At 38.9% G+C, this 27,736-nt stretch overlaps 1 protein-coding gene across 2 annotated transcripts in view; it reads right to left on the reverse strand.

The window, feature by feature from the left end:
* FNIP1 (folliculin interacting protein 1) overlaps window positions 1-27,736 on the reverse strand; it is a 155,078-nt gene that overhangs the window by 81,309 nt on the left and 46,033 nt on the right. For both annotated transcript variants that reach the window (XM_012447430.2, XM_012447478.2), the window contains exon 2: window positions 12,777-12,903. In XM_012447430.2, the coding sequence (XP_012302853.2) occupies window positions 12,777-12,903 (127 nt within the window). The remainder of the gene's footprint in view (window positions 1-12,776; window positions 12,904-27,736) is intronic.

Consider the following 27,736-nt stretch of genomic DNA (forward strand, 5'->3'; position numbering starts at 1 on the left):
AGACAGGGTCTTGTTTTGTCACTCAGGCTAGAGTACAGTGATGTGATCCTGGCTCACTACAACCTCCACTTCCTGCACTCAAGTGATTCTTCTCCCTCGCCTCCCAGTAGCTGGGAATACAGGCACTCACCGCCATGTCCAGCTAATTTCTGTGATTTTGTAGAGACAGGGCCTTCGTATGTTGGCCAGACTGGTCTCAAACACCTGGCCTCAAGTGATTCACCCACGCTGGCCTCTAAAAGTGCTGGGTTTACAGGTGTGAGCCACCACACCTAGCCTAGAAATACCTTTTCCACTCCACAGATACATAGGAACTCCCTCATTTTTTCCTTTGTAATGTTATAGCTTTATATTTTTACATTCAAATGTTTGATATACTTGGTTTCATCCTGATGTACACTGTAAGATACAAATCCAAATTAAGGCCAGGCACAGTGGCTCATGCTTGAGCCCAAGACTTTGAGACCAGTCTGGATAAAACTGTGAGACTCCATCTCTAAAATAATAATAATAGTAAGTAATAACAATATGAGTCCAAATTAATCTTTCTTCCACATGGCTATCCAATTATCCCAGCACCATTTAAGATGATGCCTTAATCATAAACCAAAATTCCTGAATGTATTTGGATATATTTCTGATGCTCTATTTTGTTCCATTAGTCTATTGCCTATTTATGTGTCAATAACACACTGTTTTAAATATTGAGACTGTGCAGCATTGCAATTTTCAAATGTGATAGGACTACTTATCCTCGCTACCCTTCTTTTTCAGTTTTCCAACCAATCATTGCTAATTTTTTTTCCATTTGAACTTTAGAATTCACTATCTAGTTCTAGACACTAACCTCACCCCACACACACAAAAATAAGGATAACATTGTTTCTGTGACAGCATTATTTCACAAAGCACTTTGGACAATTTTATAACATTGAGTACTGGCACAGAATATGTTTTGCCTTTCCATTTGTTGAGGTATGTTTTCATGTCCCTTAAGAAGACTTTTAAAGTTCTAAACTGACAGATTTTGTTAAGTGTATGCATTAGCAATTTGTCTCTATTTTTTTTTTTTTTTTTTTGAGACGCCAGGCTGGAGTGCAGTAGCACCATCTTGGCTCACTGCAACCTCCACCTCCTGGGTTCAAGCGATTCCCCTGCCTCAGCCTACTGAGTATCTGGGACTACAGGCGTGTGCCACCACATCCTGCTAATTTTTTGTATTTTTAGTAAAGATGGGGTTTCACCATGTTGGCCAGGATGGTCTTGATCTCCCGACCTCGGGATCCACCTGCCTCGGCCTCCCAAAGTGTTGGGATTACAGGTGTGAGCCACCACGCTGGGCCCACTTTGTCATTTTAATTGCTATTTTATATTATTATTTTTTTTGAGATAGAATCTTGCTCTGTTGCCCAGGCTAGAGTGCAGTGGCAAGATCTCAGCTCACTGCAAACTCCGCCTCCTGGGTTCAAGTGATTCTCCTGCCTCAGCCTCCTGAGCAGCTGGGACTATAGGCATGCACCACCATGCCCAGCTAATTTTTTTTTATTTTCAGTAGAGACAGGATTTCACCATGTTGGCCAGGCTGGTCTTGAACGCCTGACCTCCTGATCCTATGTGCAAATTTGATATTATAAATAAGACTCAACTACCCAATTAGCACTGTATGATGTGTCAGAGTGTTCTCACACCTTAAAATCTGTATTCACCTTTCCAAAGTTATACAAATTTACTGATGTATGACTTTATCCTTGTTTATAATCAGTGAAAGCTGATCCCTGTGAATAGTCATATAACTTCAATGGGAACTCATGAAATAGTACTGCACTATTGTTGACATAAAAACAATGTCTAGGATAAGGATAGTAGCATGATAAAATCACAATGGATCCATTTGCCAATATATTAGTGTTTATATTGAAACCACATCTTAATATTTTTTCAAACATGGGAAGGTTCTTCTGTCAAAAGTGTTTGAACCTGAGCAACTCCATCTTGAATAGGGGTTGGGTAAAATGAAGCTGAGATCTACTGAGCTGCATTCCCAGATGGTTAAGGCATTCTAAGTCACAGAAGGAGACAGGAGGTTGGCACAAGATACAGGTCATAAAGACCTTGCTGATTAAACAGGCTGCAGTAAAGAAGCTGGCCAAAACCCACCAAAACCAAGATGGTGACGAAGGTGATCTCTGGTCATCCTTGCTGCTACACTCTACCAGCACCATAACAGTTTACAAATGCCACTGGCAATGTCAGGAAGTTACCTTTTATGGTGTAAAAAATGGGAGGCATGAATAATCCACCCCTTGTTTAGCATATAATCAAGAAATAACCACAAAAATGCACAATCAGCAGGCTTCGGGGCTGGTCTGCCTATGGAATTGCCAGTCTTTATTCCTTTACTTTCCTAATAAACTTGCTTTCACCTAGTGGACTTGCCCTGAATTCTTTCTTCCTCAAGATCCAAGAATGCTCTCTTCACTTCTTTAAGATTAGTACACATACTCACTTTAATCAGGTTTTAGACTTCAACAGTCATTTTTCAAAGAATACAACAGATCTGAAAAAACGTATTCTAAGAAAGCTATACACTGATTAACAATTTTATTTCGAAAATTTTGTTGGGGAGGAAGATCCAAGATGGCCGGTTAGGAGCAGCTCAGGATTGCAGCTCCGAGTGAAAGTGCAGAGGGTGAGTGGACGCCGCATTTCCAGATGGATTTTTACTGCCCACAGACCAGGAGATTCCCAGGCAGAGGAGTCCCACAGGTCGCCAGCGTGGCTGTTTTGGCCGGTGCGGCTGTTTTCCCTGCGCCCCGGTGCAGCGGTTCCCAGTACAAAGTAAACGGGACTGTATCTCCACTTAGCCAGCAAGGGGAGCTGAAATAGGGAGCCAGACCGGGAGATTCCCTGGCAAAAAAGCGCCACAAATCTCAGAGCCACAGTTTCAGCCGGCGCAGTGGGTTGCTGCACAGGAAATCACACAGATCCCAGCGCCTATACAACAGGCGACCAGGACACCTGGGAGAGAGCCGACTGTTCAACTAAAAAACAAAAGGCTCTGAGGCAGCGAGCCAGGTGATCAGGCATGGCTGGTCCCACCCCCACAAAAACAAAAACAAAAACAAAAAAACAGCAATTGGAAACGCTCTGCGTTGAGAGTTTCACAGCAAGCACAGCTGAACCCGGGATGGTCCAGATCTGTGGGGGAGGGGCGTCCGCCATTACTGAGGCACTCCACCACTACTGAGTCAGTCTGCCATTGCTAAGGCAGCCTGCCGTTGCTGAGGCGACCCGCCGAAGCCAAGGAAACCCGCCATTACAGAGAGAGTCCGTCATTACAGAGGCAGGCCACCATTGCCGAGGCAGTTCTAACTACACCCATATAAACAGGACTGCAGGGAAGTTCACACGGCAGCTGGGCGGAGCCTACAGCAGTTCAGCAAAGCCTCTGAAGGCTGAGAGTGACTAGGCTGCCTCCTTGTGGGCAGGGCAGCCCCGAAGGAAAAAAAAAAAAAAAAGGCAGCAGCACAGCAGAAACTCATAAAGCCCTAACTCCCTGGGACAGAACACCTGGGGAAAAAAAGGGGGTTTATGAGTTCTGCTGCTGCAGACTTAAACTTACCTGCCCAGCAGCTCTGAATGTACAACGGAGCTCACAGCTCAGCACTTGAGCTACTATAATGGACAGACTGTTCCCTCAAGCAGCTCTCTGACCCCCGTATATCCAAAGAGTCACCTCATAACGGAGAGCTCAGACTGACATTTGGCAGGTATCCTTCTGGTACAAAGCAGAAGAAGGAACTGGTAGCAACCTTTACTGTTTGGCAGCTGCTGCAAGTGATCCCCAGGCAAGCAGGGCCTGGAGTGGACATCAGCAGTCCTACAGCAGAGAGGCCAGACAGTTAAAAGGAAAACTAAGAAACAGAAATAACCTCATCATCAAGAAACAGGACGTCCACTCAGAGACCCAATCAGAAAGTCAACAACTACAAAGTTGACAGGTGGATAAATCCACAAAGATAGGAAAAAACCAGCACAAAAAGGATGCGAATGCCCGAAACCAGAACACTTCTCCTCCTACAAGGGATCACAACTCCTCACCAGCAAGGGAACAAGACTGGATGGAGAATGAGTATGATGAAATGACAGAATCAGCCTTCAGAAAGTGGGTAATAAGAAACTTCCCTGAGCTAAAAGAACATGTTCTAACACAATGCAAAGAAACTAAGAACCGTGAAAAAAGATTTGACAAAATGCTAGTGAGAATGGACAACTTAGAGAGGAATATAAGTGAACTGATGGAGCTGAAAAACACAACACGAGAACTTCGCGAAGCATGCACAAGTTTCAACAGCCGAATTGACCAAGCAGAAGAAAGGATATCAGAGGTCGAAGATCAACTCAATGAAATAAAACGAGAAGGCAAGATTAGAGAAAACAGGGTAAAAAGGAATGAACAAAGTCAACACGAAATATGGGACTATGTGAAAAGATCTAATCTACGTTTGATAGGTATACCTGAATGTGACCAAGAGAATGCATCCAAGCTGGAAAATACTCTTCAGGATATTATCCAGGAAAACTTCCCCAACCTAGCAAGGCAGGCCAATATTCAAGTCCAGGAAATACAGAGAACACCACAAAGATATTCCTCTAGAAGAGCAACCCCAAGGCACATAATCGTCAGATTCACCAGGGTTGAAATGAAGCAGAAAATGCTAAGGGCAGCCAGAGAGAAAGGTTGGGTTACCCACAAAGGGAAGCCCATCAGACTCACAGCAGATCTCTGAGCAGAAACCATACAGGCCAGAAGAGAGTGGGGGCCGATATTCAACATCCATAAAGAAAAGAACTTTCAACCCAGAATTTCATATCCAGCCAAACTAAGCTTCATAAGTGAAGGAAAAATAAAATCCTTTGAGAACAAGCAAGTACTCAGAGATTTCATCACCACCAGACTTGCTTTACAAGAGCTCCTGAAAGAGGCACTACACATAGAAAAGAACAACTAGTACCAGCCACTCCAAAAACATACCAAATGGTAAAGAGCATCAACACAAAGAAGAATCTGCATCAAGCAACGGGCAAAACAGCCGGCTAGCATCAAAATGGCAATATCAAATTCACACATAACAATATTAACCCTAAACGTAAATGGAATAAATGCCCCAATCAAAAGACACAGACTGGCAAATTGGATAAAAAGCCAAATCCCATCAGTGTGCTGTATCCAGGAAACCCATCTCACATGCAAGGATACACAAAGGCTCAAAATAAAGGGATGGAGGAAGATTTACCAAGCAAATGGAGAGCAGAAAAAGCAGGAGTTGCAATTCTCATCTCTGATAAAATAGACTTTAAAGCAACAAAGATCAAAAGAGACAAAGAAGGACATTACATAATGGTAAAAGGATCAATGCAACAAGAAGAGCTAACGATCCTAAATATATATGCACCTAATACAAGAGCACCCAGATACATAAGGCAAGTTCTTAATGACTTACAAAGAGACTTAGACTCCCACACAATAATAGTGGGAGACTTTAACACACCATTGTCAATATTAGACAGATCAACGAGACAGAAAATTAACAAGGATATCCAGGACTTGAACTCAGACCTGGAACAAGCAAACCTAATAGACATTTACAGAATTCTCCACCCCAAATCCACAGAATATACATTCTTCTCAGCACCACATCACACCTACTCTAAAATTGACCACATAATTGGAAGTAAATCACTCCTCAGCAAATGCAAAAGAACGGAAACCATAACAAACAGTCTCTCAGACCACAGTGCAATCAAGTTAGAACTCAGAATTCAGAAACCAACCCAGAACCTCACAGCTTCATGGATACTAAACAACTTTCTCTGAATGTTGACTGGATAAACAATGAAATGAAGGCAGAAATAAAGATGTTCTTCGAAACCAACGAGAACGAAGACACCACATACCAGAATCTCTGGGACACATTTAAAGCAATCTCTAGAGGAAAATATATAGCAATAAGTGCCCAAATGAGAAGCAACGAGAGATCTAAAATTGACACCCTATCGTCAAAATTGAAAGAGCTAGAGGAGCAAGATCAAAAAAACTCAAAACCTAGCAGAAGACAAGAAATAACTAAGATAAGAGCAGAACTGAAGGAGATAGAGACACGAAAAGCCCTTCAAAAATCAATAAATCCAGGAGCTGGTTTTTTGAAAAGATCAACAAAATAGACAGACCACTAGCCAGATTAATAAAAAAGAAAAGAGAGAATAACCAAATAGATGCAATAAAAAATGATAAAGGGTATATAACCACAGATTCCACAGAAATTCAAACCTTCATCAGAGATTATTACAAACAACTCTATGGACATAAACTAGAAAACCTGGATGAAATGGATAAATCCCTGGACAGTTGCCTCCTCCCAAGCCTAAACCAGGAAGAAGTCGAAACCCTGAATAGACCAATAACAAGGTCTGAAGTCGAGGCAGCAATTAAGAGCCTACCACCCAAAAAAAGCCCAGGTCCAGATGGGTTCACAGCCGAATTCTACCAGACATACAAAGAGGAACTGGTACCATTCCTTCTGAAACTATTTCAAATAATCCAAAAAGAGGGAATCCTTCCCAAATCATTTTACGAGACCAACATCATCCTGATACCAAGACTCAACAAGAAAAGAAAACTACAGGCCAATATCCATGATGAACATAGATGCAAAAATCTTCAATAAAATACTGGCAAGCCGACTGCAACAGCACATCAAAAAGCTTATCCACCATGATCAAGTAGGATTCACCCCGGGGATGCAAGGTTGGTTCAACATACTCAAGTCTATAAATGTAATTTACCACATAAACAGAACCAAAGACAAAAACCACGATTATCTCAATTGATGCAGAGAAGGCCTTCGACAAAATTTAACAGCCCTTTAATGCTAAAAACCCTCAATAAACTAGGTATTGATGGAACATATCTCAAAACAATAAAAGCTATTTACGACAAACCGACAGCCAATATCATACTGAATGGGCAAAAACTAGAAGCATTCCCTTTGAAATCTGGCACTAGATAAGGATGCCCTCTCTCACCACTCCTATTCGATATAGTACTGGAAGTTCTAGCCAGAGCAATCAGGCAAGAAAAAGAAATAAAGGGTATTCAATTAGGAAAGGAGGAACTCAAATTGTCTCTATTTGCAGATGACATGATTGTATATCTAAAAGACCCCACTGTCTCAGCCCAAAATCTCCTTAAACTGATAAGCAACTTCAGCAAAGTCTCAGTATACAAAATCAATGTGCAAAAATCACAAGCATTCCTATATACCAATAACAGGCTTAAGGAGAGCCAAATCAAGAATGAACTGCCATTCACAATTGCTACAAAGAGAATAAAATACCTAGGAATACAACTAACAAGGAATGTAAAGCACCTCTTCAAGGAGAACTACAAACCACTGCTCAATGAAATAAGAGAGGACACAAACAGATGGAGAAACATTCCATGTTCATGGTTAGGAAGAATCAATATCGTGAAAACGTCCATACTGCCCAAAGTAATTTATAGGTTCAACACTATGCCCATCAAGCTACCAATGACCTTCTTCACAGAACTGGAAAAAAACACCTTAACTTCATATGGAACCAAAAGAGAGCCCGCATAGCCAAGTCAATTCTAAGCAAAAAGAACAAAGCGGGAGGCATCACACTACCAGACATCAAACTATACTACAAGTCTACAGTAATCAAAACAGCATGGTACTGGTACCAAAACAGAGATACAGACCAATGGAACAGAACAGAGGCCTCGGAGGCGACACAACATATCTACAACCATCCGATCTTTGACAAACCTGATAAAAACAAGCAATGGGGAAAGGATTCCCTGTTTAATAAGTGGTGTTGGGAAAACTGGCTAGTCATATGCAGAAAGCAGAAACTGGACCCCTTCCTGACACCTTACACTAAAATTGACTCCAGATGGATTAAAGACTTAAACATAAGACCTAACACCATAAAAACCCTAGAAGAAAACCTAGGCAAAACCATTCAGGACATAGGCGTAGGCAAGGACTTCATGACCAAAACACCAAAAGCATTGGCAACAAAAGCCAAAATAGACAAATGGGACCTAATCAAACTCCACAGCTTCTGCACGGCAAAAGAAACAGTGATTAGAGTGAATTGGCAACCAACAGAATGGGAAAAAATTTTTGCAGCTTACCCATCTGACAAAGGGCTGATATCCAGAATTTACAATGAACTAAAACAGATTTACAAGAAAAAAACAAACAAGCCCATTCAAAAGTGGGCGATGGATATGAACAGATACTTTACAAAAGAAGACATACATGAGGCCAACAAACATATGAAAAAATGTTCATCATCACTGGTCATTAGAGAAATGCAAATCAAAACTACATTGAGATACCATCTCACACCAGTTAGAATGGCGATCATTAAAAAATCTGGAGACAACAGATGCTGGAGAGGATGTGGAGAAAAAGGAACACTTTTACACTGTTGGTGGGAGTGTAAATTAGTTCAACCATTGTGGAAGACAGTGTGATGACTCCTCAAGGACCTAGAAATAGAAATTCCATTTGACCCAGCAATCCCATTACTGGGTATATATCCAAAGGATTATAAATTGTTCTATTATAAGGACACATGCACATGAATGTTCATTGCAGCACAGTTTACAATAGCAAAGGCCTGGAACCAACCCAAATGCCCATCGATGATAGACTGGACAGGGAAAATGTGGCACATATACACCATGGAATATTATGCAGCCATCAAAAACGATGAGTTCACGTCCTTTGTAGGGACATGGATGAACCTGGAAACCATCATTCTCAGCAAACTGATACAAGAACACAAAATCGAACACCACATGTTCTCACTCATAGGCGGGTGTTGAACAATGAGAACACATGGACACAGGGAGGGGAGCACTATACATTGGGGTCTGTTGGGGGGAAATAGGGGAGGGACGGTGGGGGGTGGGGAGTTGGGGAGAGATAGCATGGGGAGAAATGCCACATATAGGTGAAGGGGAGGAAGGCAGCAAATCACACTGCCACATATGCACCTATGCAACAATCTTGCATGTTCTTCACATGTACCCCAAAACCTAAAATGCAATAAAAATAAATAAATTGAAAAAAATTTTAAAAAAAATTTTATTTCAACTTATATAAGAAACTATTTGAGCATGCAAATTACTTTGGCTTCTGAAACAAAATCAAAGCATTTATGTAGTTCACTGTGTATAGAATTTAAGATGTAATAAAATGTATAGTTTCCTAATTTTCTCTGCAATCCCATCAAATATACTCTACATACACAATGCTTGCTTTGCACAGAAATACAAAAATAATCTCCTTATGTTAGTAAAGTACTGTTATATTCTTCACAGACAATTCCTTGGTTCAACCGAACGTAAAAATGGATCAATATTCCACTGTGAAATATTGGCTTCTCTCTCACTCCAGATAAAAGGTACTCAAAAAAGTGAATTATGATCACCTATAATCTTTACAAGGAAAACTACCATTTGTCTTACACATTTAAAAGGACTTTAGTAAGTATTTTTACAATGACCATTTTTTAATGCTGGAATAGCTTCAAAGTAAACAAGAATCATTAATAGGATTTTGATTTAATTAAATACACTCAAAATTGGGTGAGCCCAAATATTACTATCCTCTACTCCTACCTGGCGACTTTCAAATGATATTTTTTCAAAAATAATCTTAAAATTCAGATTCCGGCTGATAATAAACTGTCTCAAGTAGCTGCACTGGTGCATACCACACTATTTGAGCATGCAAAGTACTTTTGTTTCTGAAACAAAATCAAAGCATTTATGTAGTGCATACCACTAGTGCAGCTACTTGGGAGGTTGAAGAGGGAGGACTGCTTGATCCCAGGAATTCAATCCAGCCTGGGCAACATAGCAAAACAGGAGGACAGAAGGAAGGACGGATGGAAGGATGGACGGACGGATGGAAGGAAGGAAGGAAGGACAGACGGACGGACGGACGGAAGGAAAGGAAGGAAGGACGGAAGGAAGGAAGGAAGGACGGAAGGAAGGAAGGAAGGAAGGAAAGAAGGAGGGAAGGAAGGACAGAGCCTATTCCCAGTTTGAATTAAAAAAAAACCCCAAAAAACAGCTGTTTCCAAATGAGAAAATGTTTTAATTCCTTTTTTGATAAAGAGAACAGAGTAAAACAATTTTGCAAGCTTCACATTCTAAAGCTTGACTTTCTGTTTATAACTCACAGTGACATTATGTTCTAATTTTTTAAAAAAGAATGTTTTCAATACAAATTTGGTAAATACGCTAGGAAACATGGCTTATGCCAGTAATCCCACACTTTATGAGGCCAAAGCAGGCGGATCGCTTGAGCCCGAGTTCGAGACCAGTCTGGCCAACATGGCAAAACCCCATTTCTACTAAAAATATAAAAATTAGCCAGGTGTGGTGGTACACACCTGTAATCCCAGCTAATCGCAAGGCTGAAGCATGAGAATTGTTTGAGCCTGGGAAGCAGAGGTTGCAGTGAGCTGCGATTGTGCCACTGCACTCCAGCATGGGCGAGAGAGCAAGACCCTGTCTCAAAAAACAACAACAACAACAAAAAACCTTGTCTCAAAAGAAAAAAAAGCTTTGGTAAACTGTATGTTCAAAATAATATTTATAGTCCTTATTCTCTTGTAAATTGTTTTAAACTAAGAAAACTGTTTTAAAACTAAGAAAGAAAATCATAAGTTACTTAACATTTAGCAGAACAAAATATAATACTTTACAAATACAGTAAAGCTGAATAATTTACTTTCATTCAGCAAACTGCTAATAATGTAAAAAACATAACGCCATCATTATGTATGAACCCAAATTATACTGTAGAAAGTTTAAAAAAACATTCACAACACAATGTCCTTCTTTCCATAGATAGAACCCACGACAAACAATGAGTATTTCAGTATGTACAGTAGTGTTCAAAAGGAAGACATAAAATCTTCAGGAAGGTATTTGCAGGATTTTGAAAAGAAACTTCCTAACATTAATTACAACTGATCAAAATATGTCCTGAGTACTTACCACATGTAAGGCAGCATGCAGTGTAGGAAATAAAGGTAAGTAACAGGACAATTTTTTACTTTAACATTTTTTTCCCAGTCTAATAACAAATACACATACAAATACTGCTATGCTACAGAAGGCTATGAATATGAGCAAAAAACGATGAGAATTCTGATGGAGGAGAAAATAAATATACCTAGAGAAAATCAGAAAGGATTCATAAAGTTGTGATAAAATAAACCCTGAAGGAGGATAAATTTTCAATTAAGAGAGATAGTATATACAATAAAGGCACAATAAAATAAGTGGGACTGAAAGTAGTCAGCAATGTTTGATTTCTAGACACTGGTGAGTTTCCAGAAAAGTTTTATAATGAAAAGAAGGGTAGGCTTATAAGCAAATTTCAGAAAGTTGAGTAATAACTGAATAGTTTTGAGAAGAGAGTCAATATATTACTACTGAAACACCAAGAGACAGAGACTAAAATCGACCAAGGAGAGATCAAGAGATAGACTGAGAAGAGGCACTCTAGAGAGCCTGAGTAATAGAGAGATAAAGGGAGAATAAGAGACACCAATAGACACCAAGAAAGATGACTGAGAGGGACAAAGGGGCCAGGCATGGGAAAAGAGAGAGAAGAACACTGTTATGGACTGAATACTGTGTCTCCTCAAAATTTGTATGTTGTCCTAACCCACCATATGACATGAGGAGGTGGGAACTTTAGGAGATAATTAGATCATAAGAGTGAAGTACTCATGAATGGGTTGGTGCCTTTACAAAAAGGACTGTCAGGAGTTCTCTCCCCTTCTTTCTACCATGTGGGGGTAGAGTGAGAAGTCAGCAGTCTGCAACCCAGAAGAAAGCCCTCACAAAAAAACCCAAATATGCTGAGAGATATAAAAGTATCTTGTTTAAGGCATGGAGTGTACAGTATTTTATTACAGTAGCCTGAACTAAACAAACACAAACCTGAAGGAAAAAGTAAAAAATAATTATTTTGTGGGTGTTGGGTAAAGAGGCATTGTGAATGTTTCCAAGCAAAGAGAAGAGCTAACTGAGAGGGAAAAAGAAAGACATCAGCAGGAGAGAAATTAATGAGACTAATGAAGCATCATCCCAGAAAAGGCATGCAGGGAGAGTTCAAAAAACAGCATGAGTTGATTCTTACAGGGCGGTTTAACATAAAAAAGCAGCAGTTGAAGAAACACACAATGAACAGCATTAATCAAAATTAAGATTAAAAGTTAGGTTATACGCTGAAATTCAATAGGATATGATCAAATACAAAAAAAACCAAAACTTCAATAAATGCTGAAAAAGTAATTAAAAATAATCAAGAGATAATTTTAAAAAACAAACAAATAAATAAATAAATCAGTCTCAGACAAGTTCTGCTGAGCTGTTGTTAGCAGTCTAAATACAAAGAAAACATGCTTATCACATTTCTGGTTAGCCTTGGATTTTAACTGTCTGCTTGACCATCTCCAATTCTACGACTCTTAAGCATCAAACCACTCCTCAGCTATTCAAATCAAAATGTTAGATTCACCAAACATTTCATTATCCCTTAGCCCCAACATCCAGTCATTTCCTTCTCCTTTAGCCCCAATTATTTAACTTGATATTTCTGGAATTATCAAAATATTCAACACTAAAAGTCAACCAAATCAAGAATGATGCTCACCGATACTGATATGTCCTCATTTTTTCTCTTAACACTGGAGTCAAACAAGACATTTCTCCCTCGTCTTTCACAGTCTTGATATACAATCAGTCGAATCTGGCTTGGATCAAACTCTGGTAAAGGCCAACTTGAAAGAAAAGTAAAGATCCATTAGAGTTATTTTAATAAATATTCCATATATGTTCTTAGAAATAAACCTATATAATAAAGCCCAAAACTGTATTATTTTATCTTTATATAAAATATCACCAGTTCATGGCTGAAAACTTAGGATTAAAAATAAAGGTAAAACAAAATTATTTTTATTTAAAAATAACAGTGGCAACTATGACTTAGTATATATAAAATCATTATCCTATGATTTTTAAAAGCATTAACTTAATAAATATACATGAGTATATTTAACATAATGAAAATACGTATTGATTTCGTGTCATGGACCAAGATGACACAATAAGGTTAACCCATATTTTTAAGTAGTTTTGTTACTATTTCTCCAATATGGAAAAGTGAAAAATAAAACAGTTTTCAGTTTAAATAACAGCAAAGGATTTACAAGACAAAAACAAGCAAAAAAAAAAAAAGTGGAGCGCAATCAAGTATAGTGAAAATTCTCATATGCTGCTGGTATGAATATAAACTCCTGGGTGCGGTGGCTCATACCTGTAATCCCAGCACTTCAGGAGTCCAAGGTAGGAGGATCAGTTGAGCCCAGGAGTTCGAGACCAACCTGGACAACATAGTGAGACCCCAATCTCTACAAAAAGTTAAAAAATTAGTCGGGCATGACAGCACGCATCTGTAGTCCTAGCTACTTGAGAGGATGCAGTGGGAGGATCACTTGAACCTGGAAGGTCAGGACTATAGCGAACTATCATCATGCCACTGTACTCCACCATAGGTGACAGAACAAGACCCTATTTCAAAAAATAAAAATAAAAAATAAATTGGCACAATCTCTTTAGAAAACAGGTTTTTAAAAATTTATACATATGTACTAAACAAACAAATCCCAATAGAAATGAAGTTGTTCCCAGCAATTCCACTCCAGAAAAATTTATCACAATGAATGAATTTCAGCTATAGGCAAAAACAGACCACAAGCAAAAGATGTCAGAGAATGACTCTCTCACACACCCACCCACCCACACACACACACACACACACACACACACAGAGATAGCTACTGTATTTTTCCACTTACATAGAGGTTAAAAATGGGCAATGTTTGTCTAGGGGTTCATACTTAGTTTTTAAAACTATAAAGAAAACAAAGTAAGTAATGGCCCCAAGAGTTTGGAGAGTAATTACTTCTAGGAGTAAGGTAGAGGGAAAAGTGTAACCAGAAAAGGGACATACTAGGTGAACTGGGGCAATTACTATGTTCTATGTTTTGACCAAATAATGCTGACATGGATCTTTACTTTACAGTACATATTTAAACATTACATCACATTTGTTTTATGCACTTTTATATATGCATTACATTCCACAATTTAAAAGATTAATAGGGTGGGTGAGGTAGGAAAGAAGGGAAAGAGAAAACAAACTGAGTGACAACTATCTGGTGAACCAAACACAATACAAATGACAGGGCAGTTGCTAGGCAATGGGAGAATGGATATGCCAGGAGCTGTTTCTCATTAGTTACAATAGGCTATTTGTTTTTTATAATTTCAACTTTTATATTTGGGGGGTATATATGTAGGTTACATGCATGTATGTCATGATGCTGAAGTTTGGGGCACAACTGATGCTGTCACCCAGAGAGTGAGCATAGAACCCAACAATTAAGTTTTTCAACTCTTGCCCTTCTCCCTCCCACCTTGCTCGACTAGTCCTCAGAGACTACCGTTGCCATCCTTATATCCACGAGTATCCAACGTTTAGCTCCCACTCATAACTGAGAGCATGAGGTATTTGGTTTTCTGTTCCTGCATTAATTCACTCATGATACTGGCCTCCAGCTGCCTCCATGTTGCTGCAAAGGACAGGATTTCATTCTTTTTTTATTTTCATTTTTTTTGAGACGGAGTCTCACTCCGTCACCCAGGCTGGAGTGCAGTGGCACAATCTCGGCTCACTGCAACCTCCAGCTCTCCCACCTCAGCCTCCTGAGAGCTGGGATTACAGGCACGTGCCACCATGCCTGGCTAATTTTTTGTATTTTTAGTAGAGACGGGGTTTCACCATGTTGATCAGGCTGGTCTCGAACTCCTGACCTCAGGATCCACCCACCTCAGCCTCCCAAAGTGCTGGGATTACAGGTGTGAGCCACCATGCCCAGCTGATGTCATTCTTTTTTATAGCTGTGTAGTATTACATAGTACATACGTACTGCATTATCTTAATCCAATCTACCACTGATGGGCCCCTAGGTTGAGTCTACGTCTTTGCTATTGTGCACAATGCTGCAATGAACATACAAGTGCATGTGTCTTTTTAGTAGATTTGTTTTCTTTTGGATTTCTACTCGGTAATGAGACCACTGAGTAGAATGGTAGTTCTCTTTCAAAGTTCTTGGATAAATCTCCAAACTGCTTTTCACAGTGGCTAAACTACTTTCCCACCAAGGGTGTATAAGCATCCCCTTTTCTCCACAGCCTGAACAGCATCTGTTATTTTTTGACTTTTTAGTAATAGCCAATCTGAATAATGCGGGATGGTGTATCATTGTGGTTTTGATTTGTCTCTCTCTGATGATTAGTGATGATGAGAATTTTTTCATGTTTGTTGGCTGCTTGGATGTCTTCTTCTGAGAAGTGTCTGTTCATGTCTTTTGCCTGCTTTTTTTTTTTTTTCAGATAGAGTCTCACTCTGTTGCCCGGGCTAGAGTGCAGTGTGGTGTGATCTCGGCTCACTACAACTTCTGCCTCCTGGGTTCAAATGATTCTCCTGCCTCAGTCTCCCAAATAGCTGGGACTACGGGTGCATGCCACCACACTCAGCTAATATTCTTTATTTTTAGTAGAGACAAGATTTCAGCTTGTTAGCCAGGATAGTCTCGATCTCCTGACCTTGTGATCTGCCCGCCTCAGCCTCCCAAAATATTGGGATTACAGGCAGGAGCCACCACACCTGGACTGTCCACTTTTTATTGTGGTTGTTTTTTGCTTGTTGAATTGTTTAAATTCTTTTTTTTTTTTTTTTTTTTTTTGAGACAGAGTCACTCTGTTGCCAGGTGCCAGGCTAGAGTGCAGTGGTGTGATCTCGGCTCACTGCAACCTCCGCCTCTCGGGTTCAAGCAATTCTCCTGCCTCAGCCTCCCAAGCAGCTAGGACTACAGGTGTGGACCACCGCACCTAGCTAATTTTTTTGTATTTCGGTAGAGATGGGGTTTCACCATGTTGGCCAGGATGGTCTCGATCTCTTGACCCTGTGATCTGCCCGCCTCGGCCTCCCAAAGTGCTGGGATTACAGGTGTAAGCCACCGTGCCCAGCTAAATTCTTTATAGATTCTGTATATTAGACTTTTGTCAGATGCACAGTTTGTGAACATTTTCTGCCATTGTGTGGGTTGTTCATCAGGCACAATTCTTCATTTCCTTAAGGGAGCCTTAACTCTAACCCTGTCAACATATGTGAAACTATATATAACTGGCAACATAAAACATCTTCATCCCAAATTCTTGACAGAAAATATAATTTTAGTTTTCCTCTGTCTAATCTTTAGCAAATGTCTGTGTGCTAGTAAATGATAAAGACCTACCTAGTTATCCAGGCTAAACCAGAGATTCCTCCTTATACCACACTGACTTGCATTACACTCAACTGTTTCTACTAAACTGTGCTTTCATACTATGCAAAGGAAACTATAAAGGAACAGACTAAGGATGAAAATAAGGAAAGTGGTCTCATGGAAACCAATGAAAAAGAACATTTTAGAAAGGAAAAAGAAATACCACGGCAGTCACTGAAAAGCATCCACTACAAAAGCAAAAGTCATTGGTGACCATGGCAAGGACAGTTCTAAGGAATAAAGAGTACAGAGGTCAGATTACAGGGGATGGAAGAGTGAATAGGAGTAAAGAAAATAGACAACTGGTTAAAAAAAAAAGAGAGAGAGACAGAAAGAAAATGAATCCTCAGGTAGAGTGAGAGTGATCAATATTCTGCTATTAAAAATGACACATCTGAATATGTTTACATATATGTTGATGACAATGAATCTGAGGTGGAGGAGAAATACAAGGCCTCTGAAGAAGTAGAGAACAGGATATAGAGCATGGGTGAAAATATTAGCTCAATGAAAATAACTCTCACACTAGGCTGGAAAGAAAGGAGTTAAAGACATATGTGGGTGCAGAAAGATTTGTAGATATGAAGGTAAGGTGCTGAGGGAATCCATGTCAGAGAGATCCATTTTCTTTGTCAAGTAGGTGAAGGAATATAAGGGAAAGGTGGTAAGGTATGGGGACAGTATAGAGTAAAAAAGAGAATAGTGGTTGTTGGGAAATAAAATACAGTCATGCACCATATAACGTTTTGGTCAACAACAAACTGTGGTCTCATAAGATTATAATGCAGTTCAAAAATTCCTATTGTCTAGTAACACTGTAGCTGTCATAACATGATAGCACAAAATATTACTCATATGTTTGTGGTGATACTACTGTAAACAATCCTACTGCACGGCCAGTTATATGAAAGTACAATAGATACAATTATGTACAATAAACAATACTTGATAATAAAAGACGATGTTACTGGTTTATGTATTTACTAATGTTTTCATCATTAAAGTGTATTCCTGCTTATAAAAAATTAACTGTAAAACAGCCTCAGGCAGATCCTTCAGGAGGTATTCTAGAAAAGGGCATTATTATCATAGGAGATGACAGTTCCATGTGTATCATTGCCCCTAAAGACCTTACAATGGGACAAGATGATGGAAGACAGTGATACTGATAATCCTGATTCTGTGCAGGCCTAGACTAATGGTATGTGTCTCAGTTTTTAACAAAAAGGTTAAAAAACATTTAATTGAGAAAAGCTTATAGAATAAGGACATAAAGAAAACATGTTCTTACAGTTGTACAATGTGTGTGTATCCTAAGCAAAGTTTTACCACACAAGAGTTCAAAAAATTTTAAAAATTCAAAAGTTTATAAGTAAAAAAGTTACAATAAGCTAAGGTTAATTTTATTATTGAAGAAAAACATTTTAAATAAATTTAATGTAGCCTAAGTATACAGTGTTTATTTATAAAACCTATAGTAATATACAGTAATGTCCTAGGCTTTCATAGTCACTTAACTACTCACTCACTGACTCACCCAGGAACTTTCAGTCTCACAAAATCCATTCACAGTAAGTGCCCTATATAGGTGTACCACTTTTTATCTTTTTTTGTTTACGTGTGATGCAGTCTCAGTCTGTTGCCCAGGCTGGAGTGCAGTACTGCAATTTTAGCTCACTGCAACCTCCACATCCCAGGTTCAAGTGATTCTCCTAACCTCAGCCTTCCCAACAGCTGGGTTTAGAGGAGTGTGCCACCATGCCTGGCTAATTTTTGTATTTTTAGTAGAGACAGGGTTTCACAATGTTGGCCAGGCTGGTCTCCTGACCTCAGGTGACCCGCCTGCCTTGGCCTCCCAAAGTGCTGGGATTACAGGTGTTAGCCACTGCATCTGGCCGACTTTTTATCTTTTATACCATATTTTTGCTGTACTTTTTCTATGTCTGGATATGTGTAGATAAACAAATACTTACCATTGTGTTACACTGCCTACAGTGTTCAGCACAGCAATATGCTGTACAGGTTTGTAGCCTAAGAGCAATAGGCTATTACCATACAGCCTACGTGTGTACTATACCAGCTAGGTGTGTGTAAGTCACTCTGTAATGTTTGCACAGAAACAAAATTGCTTAACAATGCATTTCTAAGAACACAGCCCCATCATTCACTGGTACATGAGTGAATATTGAATAGAAAACATAAGATTTCCAGGCAATGCTGTACATCTACATAATGTTGAAGACTATGACAATGTACTGGCCACAAACTACAGTTAGGTGATTTTCTCCAGTAGGCACTCATGTGCTTGAATTTGGATCAAACTGTGCCAAGGTAAGGGTTTTGACAGGTATATGGGCCAAAAGGAAAGGAAGGCTATGGAAACGGACAAACTGACTAGAATACAGCTCAACTGATCTAAGCTAATTAGGGAACATAGTGATGGGATAAGGAAACAGAACAAAATGGAGGCAGTATAGTCAAAGTGCTGAAAAAACACAAAAAAGGAGAGTGGGAGGCAGAGAGAACAAGGAATAGGAGGCTATAATCACAGGGTAGGATCCAAGTTTAAGATATTAGAGGTAGAACAGTTATTAAATACAGATAGGTACCTATTTTATGCCAAGCACTGGTTAGGGCAAGACAAGAAAGAACCTGCTCTGGGAGATGATACAATAGTAGCTAAGCAAAGAAATAAATATATTTGATAATTTCAGGTAAGTCAATACACTACAATAGAAGGAATGCTTTGTGTATGTGGGAGGTATATTCCTTTTTTTTTGAGACAGAGTCTCAGTCTGTCACCCAGGCTGGGGTGCAGTAGCATGATCTTTGCTCACTGCAACTCCACCTCCTGAGATCGAGAGATTCCTGTGCCCCAGTCTCCCAATTAGCTGAGATTACAGGCATGTGACACCATGCCCAGCTAATTTTTGTATTTTTAGTAGAAACTGGGTTTCGCCACATTGTCCAGGCTGGTCTTGAACTCCTGGCCTCCAGTAATCTGCTGAGATTACAGGCATGAAAAAGGTTCCTAATACAGACAAAATTTTCTGGAGAAAATAAAAAGTTGGGCTTCACTGGATATGAAGTCTTCTAATAGACCTTAAATGAGCAGCAATGCCACGTCATTTAGCCAAACTCCTCTGGTCTCCCAGACACCAAAAAAATAAAATCCAAGTTCCTTTGCTTAGATGTAAAGTTCCTCATGGGCTGGCCCAGATCTGCCTTTCCAGACTCACTTCATGTTACCCATGATTACTATCATACTGATCTTCTTAAAGGTGCCAAGATATACCAGTTTCATGCCTTTGTACAAGCTACGTCTTCGACGTGAAATATTCTCACTCTCTCTGGCAAACTCTTATTTATGCTTAAAGATCTAGCTCTAAACGTCACCTCCTCTAAAAAGTTCTTATTCATTCCTCCAAGCAGAGTTAGCTGCTGACTTTTGGGATTACACTTTACCTTAGATTATAAATCTAATAGTATCTTCATTAGATTGTCCTGTAGTTTATCTGTTCACATGCCTGTTTCTTCCACTAGAAAAAAAAGTTCCCCGAGGGAAGATCTTATTCATCTTTGAATTCCCAGTCCTAAGCTTGGTAAATGAGTAAAACTACATACCCCAAGTAAATGTAGTATTATAGGCACTAGATACTTCATGAGTGAATGGATTCCACAATCTGAAAAAAAATTGTGCTTTCTTTAAAAAGTAAAAAGGCATGGGCCAGGCGCAGTGGCTCATGTCTGTAATCCCAGCACTTTAGGAGTCCAAGGCCAGCGGATCATGAGGTCAAAAGATCAAGACCATCCTGGCCACATGTCGAAACCTGTAATTTTAGTAGAGGTGCTACTAAAAATACAAAAAATTAGCCAGGCATGGTGGTGCATGCCTGTAGTCCCAACTACTTGCGAGGCTGAGGCAGGAGAATGGCTTGAACCCAGGAGGTGAGGTTGCAGTGAGCCGAGATCATGCCACTGCACTCCAGCCTGGGTCACAGTGCGAGACTCCATCTCAAAAAAAAAAAAAAAAAAAAAAAAAGGCATGTCCATCAACTCATGAATAAACAAAATGTGGTATGTCAATACAATGGAATATTTGGCCATAAAAAGGATGCATATTACATAGATGAACCTTGAAAACATTAGGTTAACAACAAAAAAAAGCCAAACACAAAAAGGCTACATATGATGATTCCATTTATATGACTTGTCCAGAATAGGCAAATCCATAATGACTGCAATGTGTATGGGGTTTCTTTCTGGGGAGACGAAATGCTTTGGAATTAGACAGTGGTGATGGTTTCCAAAAAATTTTGTGAATATACCAAAACCAAAACCAATAATAAAACGACCACCACCACCAAATGAACCTAAAACACTAAATCACACACTTTAGAAAAGTAATTTTTATAGAATGTGAAGTATATCTCAGCAATAATAAAAACTAAGGCTTTATTACCAAACTTATTTGCAAATTTGTATTCTTTGTTAATTTGAAATAGGTCTTTATGAAAAAGGTAAAATTATAAAGCTTTTATAAAGAAACACGTGATTATGCTACCTTGGGTTAGGCAAAGATTTCTTAAACAAGATAAAAAAAATTACTAGGCATAAAATAAAAAACTGTTAAGTTGAACTTTATAAAAATTTTAAACCTGAACATCAAAACAAGCTAAAAGAAAAAAAGAGAAAAAGAGCCAGCCAGAGATTGGAAGACAACATTTGCAATGCATATATCTGATAAAGGACTTATAAACAGCCAAGACAAAGAACTCCTACAAAGCAGAAAGCAATAAACAATCCAATTTTAAAAGGGTACAGACACAACTTGGGCATTTCACAAAAGGAAATATATGAATGGATAAACAGTATATGGAAATGATAATTAACAGTCTTAATCATCAGAGATATGCCAATTAAAACATGGCCATGGGCAGTGGCTCACACCTATAATCCCAGAACTTTGAGAGGCTGAGGTGGGTGGATCACCTGAGGTGGGCAGTTTGAGACCAGCCTGACCAACATGGAGAAATCCTGTCTCCACTAAAAAAAAAAATACAAAATTAGCTGGGCGTAGTGGCGCATGCCTGTAATCCCAGCTACTCAGGAAGCTGTGGGAGGAGAATCCGTTGAACCCGGGAGGCGGAGGTTGCCATGAGCCAAGATCCCGCCATTGTACTCCAGCCTGAGCAACAAGAGCGAAACTCCATCTCAAAAAACAACAACAACAACAGTAACAACAACAACAACAACAAAAACCATGGCTACAACCATTAAAATGGCTAAAATTGACACAACTAACAACACCAATTGTTGGTAACAATATGAAGCCCCTTGGAACTCTCACACACTGTTAGGAGGAGTGTGAAAGTATACAACCATTCTGGAATATCGCTTGGCAGCTACGATTCAACAATTCCTCTCACAAGAAGTTATCCAATAAAAATGAAAATAAATGTTCACAATCACAGAAATGTTCATAGCAGTTTTATTTAACCCCAAATGACATGGAGAATGGATAAACAAACTATGATATATTCCCACACTGAAATACTACCCAAAAATACCAAAGAATGAATTGCTGATCACACAGTAACAAAGACGAACTCAAAAATACTGTGGCGTGAAAGAATCTAGACATAAAATACTGATAATTCTATTTATATGTAGAAGAGGTAAAACTAATGGACAATGATAGAAATCAAAGCGGTGATCAGGGATACAGAGTGAGGGAAAAGGAGTAGAAAGGTATACTAAGAAACTTTCCAGAGTGATCAAAATGTTCTATATCTTGCAGTTGTGGTTAAATAGACACATGTATTTTTCAAAATAAATCAAATTACGCACTTAAAATATGTGCATTTTATTGTATGCAAATTATAGCTCAATTTTTAAAAGAGAAAGACTACTAAAAAGGTAACACTATATTAATCAAGTTACATTACATTATAGATATCTCATTAAAACAGAGATATTAAACATTTACAAAACTCACAGCATAATGCCAAGTACTGGGAATGTTTCTCTTGCCACATTCTTTATGCATTCATTCACTGACTTAAAAGCATTCATTCAGCATGAAAAGAGAAAGATGGCCATACCATTAAATGCTCAGTCTAATAGGGAAGACAGACAACTGATTTTATCAATGTGATATACGCTATGACTGAGGCAAACTTACAATCTAGATAAGAGGTCTGCATATGCAGGAAAGGTAAGGGTTTACTGAAGAAAAATAATAAATGATAGACAATAAATAATAAATAGTAACTAAAACACAACATCTATTGTATGCCAGCTACTGTTCTAAATTTATTACATATTTTAATTCATTTAATTTTCACAACAGTAATTCATCTGAATTTACAACAACTCTCTGTGGCAGGTACTACTATTTTATAGGTAAGAAAATTTAAGGCATAGAGAGATTAAATAATATGACCAAAATAATACAACTAGCTAGTAAAAGTGTCAAAGCTGGGTTTAGATTTCAGTCCATTATTTAAATCATTCTGTATGGTCTTGGCCTCTTGAGTAGGAAGTGATACTTAATAAGTTTCAGCTTCAAGTAATGGGCAGGGGAGAAAAGTATTCTCTTCCCTTAAAGAAGAAAACAGCATCTGCTGTAATTCTTAGTGATCCTAGCTCAGGGGTGTACAATGAAGCAACAGGCACAGCTATAAAGGCAGGCTGGAGCATCAGATCAACAGACATAACCAGTTCAACAAGCACATACAGACTTCTTCATCCAAGCAATGAGTAAACAAAGGTTTTAAACAATAGCTGACAAGATCACCTGTACATTTCAGAAAATCAGACATAAACCTGAAGAACTGACAAGAGATAGCCTGGAGAAAAGAATGTTATAAGCTGAACAAAGGAATAGCACTGAAAATACAAAGTGATAGAGCTAGATCTTATTTAGAAGGCAGAGATAGGACCTGGAAGACTATATGGGAAATAAAGGATGAGAATGGCCGACACTGAGGTTTCAAATTTGATGAAAGGAGATATCATTAACATAGATAAAGACTATATCTGGGGGTGGGGGGGGCGGGAGTAAATTTGGGATAAGGATGTTGCCAGATTGAGTTCAAGGGGGCTGTGATACTTAGGGGGAGAAAGATGTGAAACAGATTGATGAAAAAATAGTCTGGTGGCCAGGCACAGTGGCTCATGCCTGTAATCCCAGAACTTTGGGAGGCCGAGGTGAGTGGATCACCTGAGATCAGGAATTTGAGACCAGCCTGGTCAACATGGTGAAGTCCCATCTCTACTAAAAATACAAAAATCAGCTGGGCATCATCAATGATAGACTGGATAAAGAAAATGTGGCACATATTGGTGACACACGGTGGCTCACGCCTGTAATCCCAGGACTTTGGGAGGCCAAGGCGGGCGGATCACAAGGTCAGGAGATCAAGACCATCCTGCCTAACACAGTGAAATCCCATCTCTACTAAAAATACAGAAAAAAAAAAAAAATTAGCCAGGCGTGATGGCATGTGCCTGTAGTCCAAGCTACTCGGGAGGCTGAGGCAGGAGAATTGCTTGAATCCAGGAGGCGTAGGTTGCAGTGAACTGAGATTGCGCCACTGCACTCTAGCCTGGGCGACAGAGTGAGACTCCGTCTCAAAAAAAAAAAAAAAGGAAATGTAGCACATATACACCATGGAATACTATGCAGCCATAAAAAAGGATGAGTTCATGTCTTTTGCAGGTACATGGGTGAAGCTGGAAACCATCATTCTCAGCAAACTAACACAGGAACAGAAAACCCAACTCTGCATGGTCTCACTCATAAGTGGGAGTTGAACAATTAGAATACATGGACACAGGGAGGGGAATATCACACATTAGCACCTGTCAATGGGTGGGGGGCTAGGGGAGAGATAGTATTAGGAGAAATACTAATGTAAATACTAATTAGAAATACCTAATGTATATGATGGGTTGATGGGTGTAACAAACCTGCATGTTCTGCACATGTATCCCAGAATTTAAAGTATAATAATAAAGAAAGAAAGAAAGAAAGAAAGAAATGGATATTATCCAGGTAGGCCCAACCTAACCATATAGGCCCTATGAAAGCAAGTTTTTCACCAGCTAACAGGAGAACTGAGAGAGCTGAAGTACATGAAGGATTCAGTGATCTGTTGATGGCTTGAGGATGGAGGAGTCCACACAACCAGAAAACAGGGACCTCAACAAGCTTATTTTTCTTGTTGCCAGAATTCAGTTCTAGTAAGTTTGGAAAAAGCATTTTTCCGAAGCCTCAAGATAAGAACTCAGTCTGGTCAAGATTTTCATTTCAATCTTCTGAAAACATGAAGAGAGAATCCAGCCATGTTATACCAGACTCTGCCTTAAAGAACTGGCATAAAAATGGGTGTTGTTTTAAAAGTTTATGGTAGCTTGTCACATATCAATAGAAAACTTATAAGCCCTATAAAAATAAAAGCAGAGGATATCATTGCTATTTTTTAAAAAAAATTAGCTGGGTATACTGATGGGCACCTGTAATCCCAGCTACTTGGGAGGCTAGGGCAGGAGAATCGCTTGAATCTGGGAGGCACAAGTCTGAATAAGGATATGAGAGAGATCAAAGGATATGAAGTTGCGGTCACAATGGTAAGATCTCAGAAAGAGCAATCAGTTAGCTAACAAGGCTCAAGGTACAGCCAAGAAGAACACATGAAGTTAGAGAATAAGAGAAGGAACCAGAAGGCCAGAATGTTAGATGTGTGGGCTGCTCAAGCTGATTGCACAAGGTGATCTAAAAAGAAGGACTATCAGCCAAGTGTCAAGGTTCTTGATGAATACTGGCCAACCATCTGGTACAGGTTAGTCATGGATGCCAATAACAAAATAGAGCAAAGTGAGGTACAATGTCATAGGTCTCATAAAAGAACAGGTTTTCATGAGAGGACAGGGGACAGTCTCCAGGCAATAGTGACAGGGCCAAGTTACTAAGCCCAAAGTTGAATAGGGTATGGCAAAATAAACATTCCCTACTGGAAGGGCAAAAGGAAGAATTACAGCCCCTGAAGGCCAAAAAGAAAGAAAGAAAGAAAAAAAAAGTGGGCAAATTGGGAATAAAGTGGGGACACAAGGAAGCAGTTCTAAATGATGCAAAGAAAAGGCACCACAGGCATTATTAGACAAGGAAGGGAAGGATGGAGTAAAACATTAAGGCTCACTTCATAGAGGGGCTTATACTTTGGGTCATGTCTGAATTAAGATAGGAATGTCTAGCAGAGATGAAAATAACATAGCTTTACGTTTAAACAGAAATCTTTGTGAAGATGTTTTGGTCTAGATCAGACATTCCTAGAGTCATAAACAAAAAATGAAAACAAAATGCTGGTCAAAATCATCTGGGAAGACATGTGTGCCTCTGCAGAGTATGTCCCTGAAATGGAGAAGGGTTACTAATAAAGCTCTGATTCCCTTTACCTTATAATAGAAAGAAGTTGTGACATGGAACTCTACAGACACATGAAATTAACTAAATAAACTTATTACCAAAAAGTTGCCTGACAGATTAATTATTTGTAATTAGGAGAATACAAGAATTAAACAACAATCACTCACAACAGAGTGGCTCTTTAATAAGGCAAATAAGTTTAAATGGTAATAGTCATTCTAAATTTATTCATTTCATCAAGAGAAAGAAGTGAAGGAAAAGCAAAACTGACTCACCTAAAGCTGCTGTTCGGGATAGTGCTGGCTGGTGCCTCTTTTTTTTTTTTTTTTTTTTTTTTTTAACCTGTAGCCCGACTCTATCTTCACTGGTATTTCCTTATGCTCAGCACTCAAGGGTTTATAATGATCTCTCATTTTACCAGAACCTAAGTCTTCTGATGCTGCTCTCCACTTCATCGTGTTACTTCTTTTTAATAAAAATTTAACTGAAGACAAATGCAAGCCAAATCACTAACAGTGTTAGATATACCACCACCATTCACACAAATTTATATGCTATAGAAAAACTTTCTTCAATAATTGCTATTAAGCAATTGTATTTAGCATATTTAAATGTTGGTAAAAAAAATTCAGTGATGAACCACAAACTATTTTAAGACTTTACATAGATGCTATTTATAGTGTGTCAGCTTATCTGCTCTGCATGTTTTTTTATCTGACACCTTCAAAGAATGCTAATAGAAAATAAACATGCTGGAATAGACACTCTCCTTTACACATTGACACTGTGCCTCAGAAGACCATGTGAACTCCTGTAACACACATTACTGACTACTAAAATAGGACTAAGCCATGCATTCTCAGTGGGGCCAGGATCATTTCCAAGAGGGCAAACTGGTTCTTGGTGGGGAAGGGGAGAGAAAAATACTTAGATATTAAGTGGGATGTAGCACTCAAAAGGGCCACAGTACATAGGCAAATACACAGCATATCTATGGTGTTAAAATTTCATGAAGGGGGAATGTTTTTTAACAAAAAAAGGGTGTTAATCCCAATTAAATAAAAGGTGCTGGGATAACTGGCCAGCGTTATCTGGATCCTTACTTTTTACCACATAAAAAAATTAACTTAGGATGGAGTAAAGATTTAAATGTAAGATCTCAAACTATAAACGTCCTTGAAGAAAACCTAGAAAATACCCTTCTCAACATTGGCTTTGGCAAAGAATTTTTGGCTAAGTCCCCAAAAGCAATTGCAACAAAAACAAAAATTGACAAGTGGGACCTAATTAAAATAAAGAGCTTCTGCACAGCAAAGGAAATTATAAACAGTTAACAGACAACCAACAGAATGGGAGAACATATTCACAAACTGCATCTGACAAAGGTCTAATATCCAGAATCTGTAAGGAACTTACACAAATCAACAAGCAAAAGACAACCCCATTAAAAAATGGACAAAGGACATGAACTGACACTTCTCAAAAGATGACATCCAAGTAGCCAACAAACATGAAAAAATGCTCACATCACTAATCATCAGAGAGACTGATCAAAACCACAATGGAATACCATCTTACACCAGTCGGACTAGCTATTATTAAAGAGACAAAAAATAACAGATGCTGGTAAGGCTGTGGAGAAAAGGGAACGCTTATACATTGTTATTGAAAAGGTAGTTTAGTCACTGCAGAAAGCAGTTTGGAGATTCTCAAAGAACTTAAAACAGAGCTACCATTTAATCCAGCAATTCATTACTGGGTATATATCCAAAGGAGAATAAATTCTTCTAC

Source organism: Aotus nancymaae, unplaced genomic scaffold (genome assembly GCF_030222135.1).
Source record: "Aotus nancymaae isolate 86718 unplaced genomic scaffold, 86718_ANA_hifiasm-v0.15.2.pri h1tg000064l_1, whole genome shotgun sequence".
In the NCBI taxonomy this organism is placed as follows: domain Eukaryota; kingdom Metazoa; phylum Chordata; class Mammalia; order Primates; family Aotidae; genus Aotus; species Aotus nancymaae.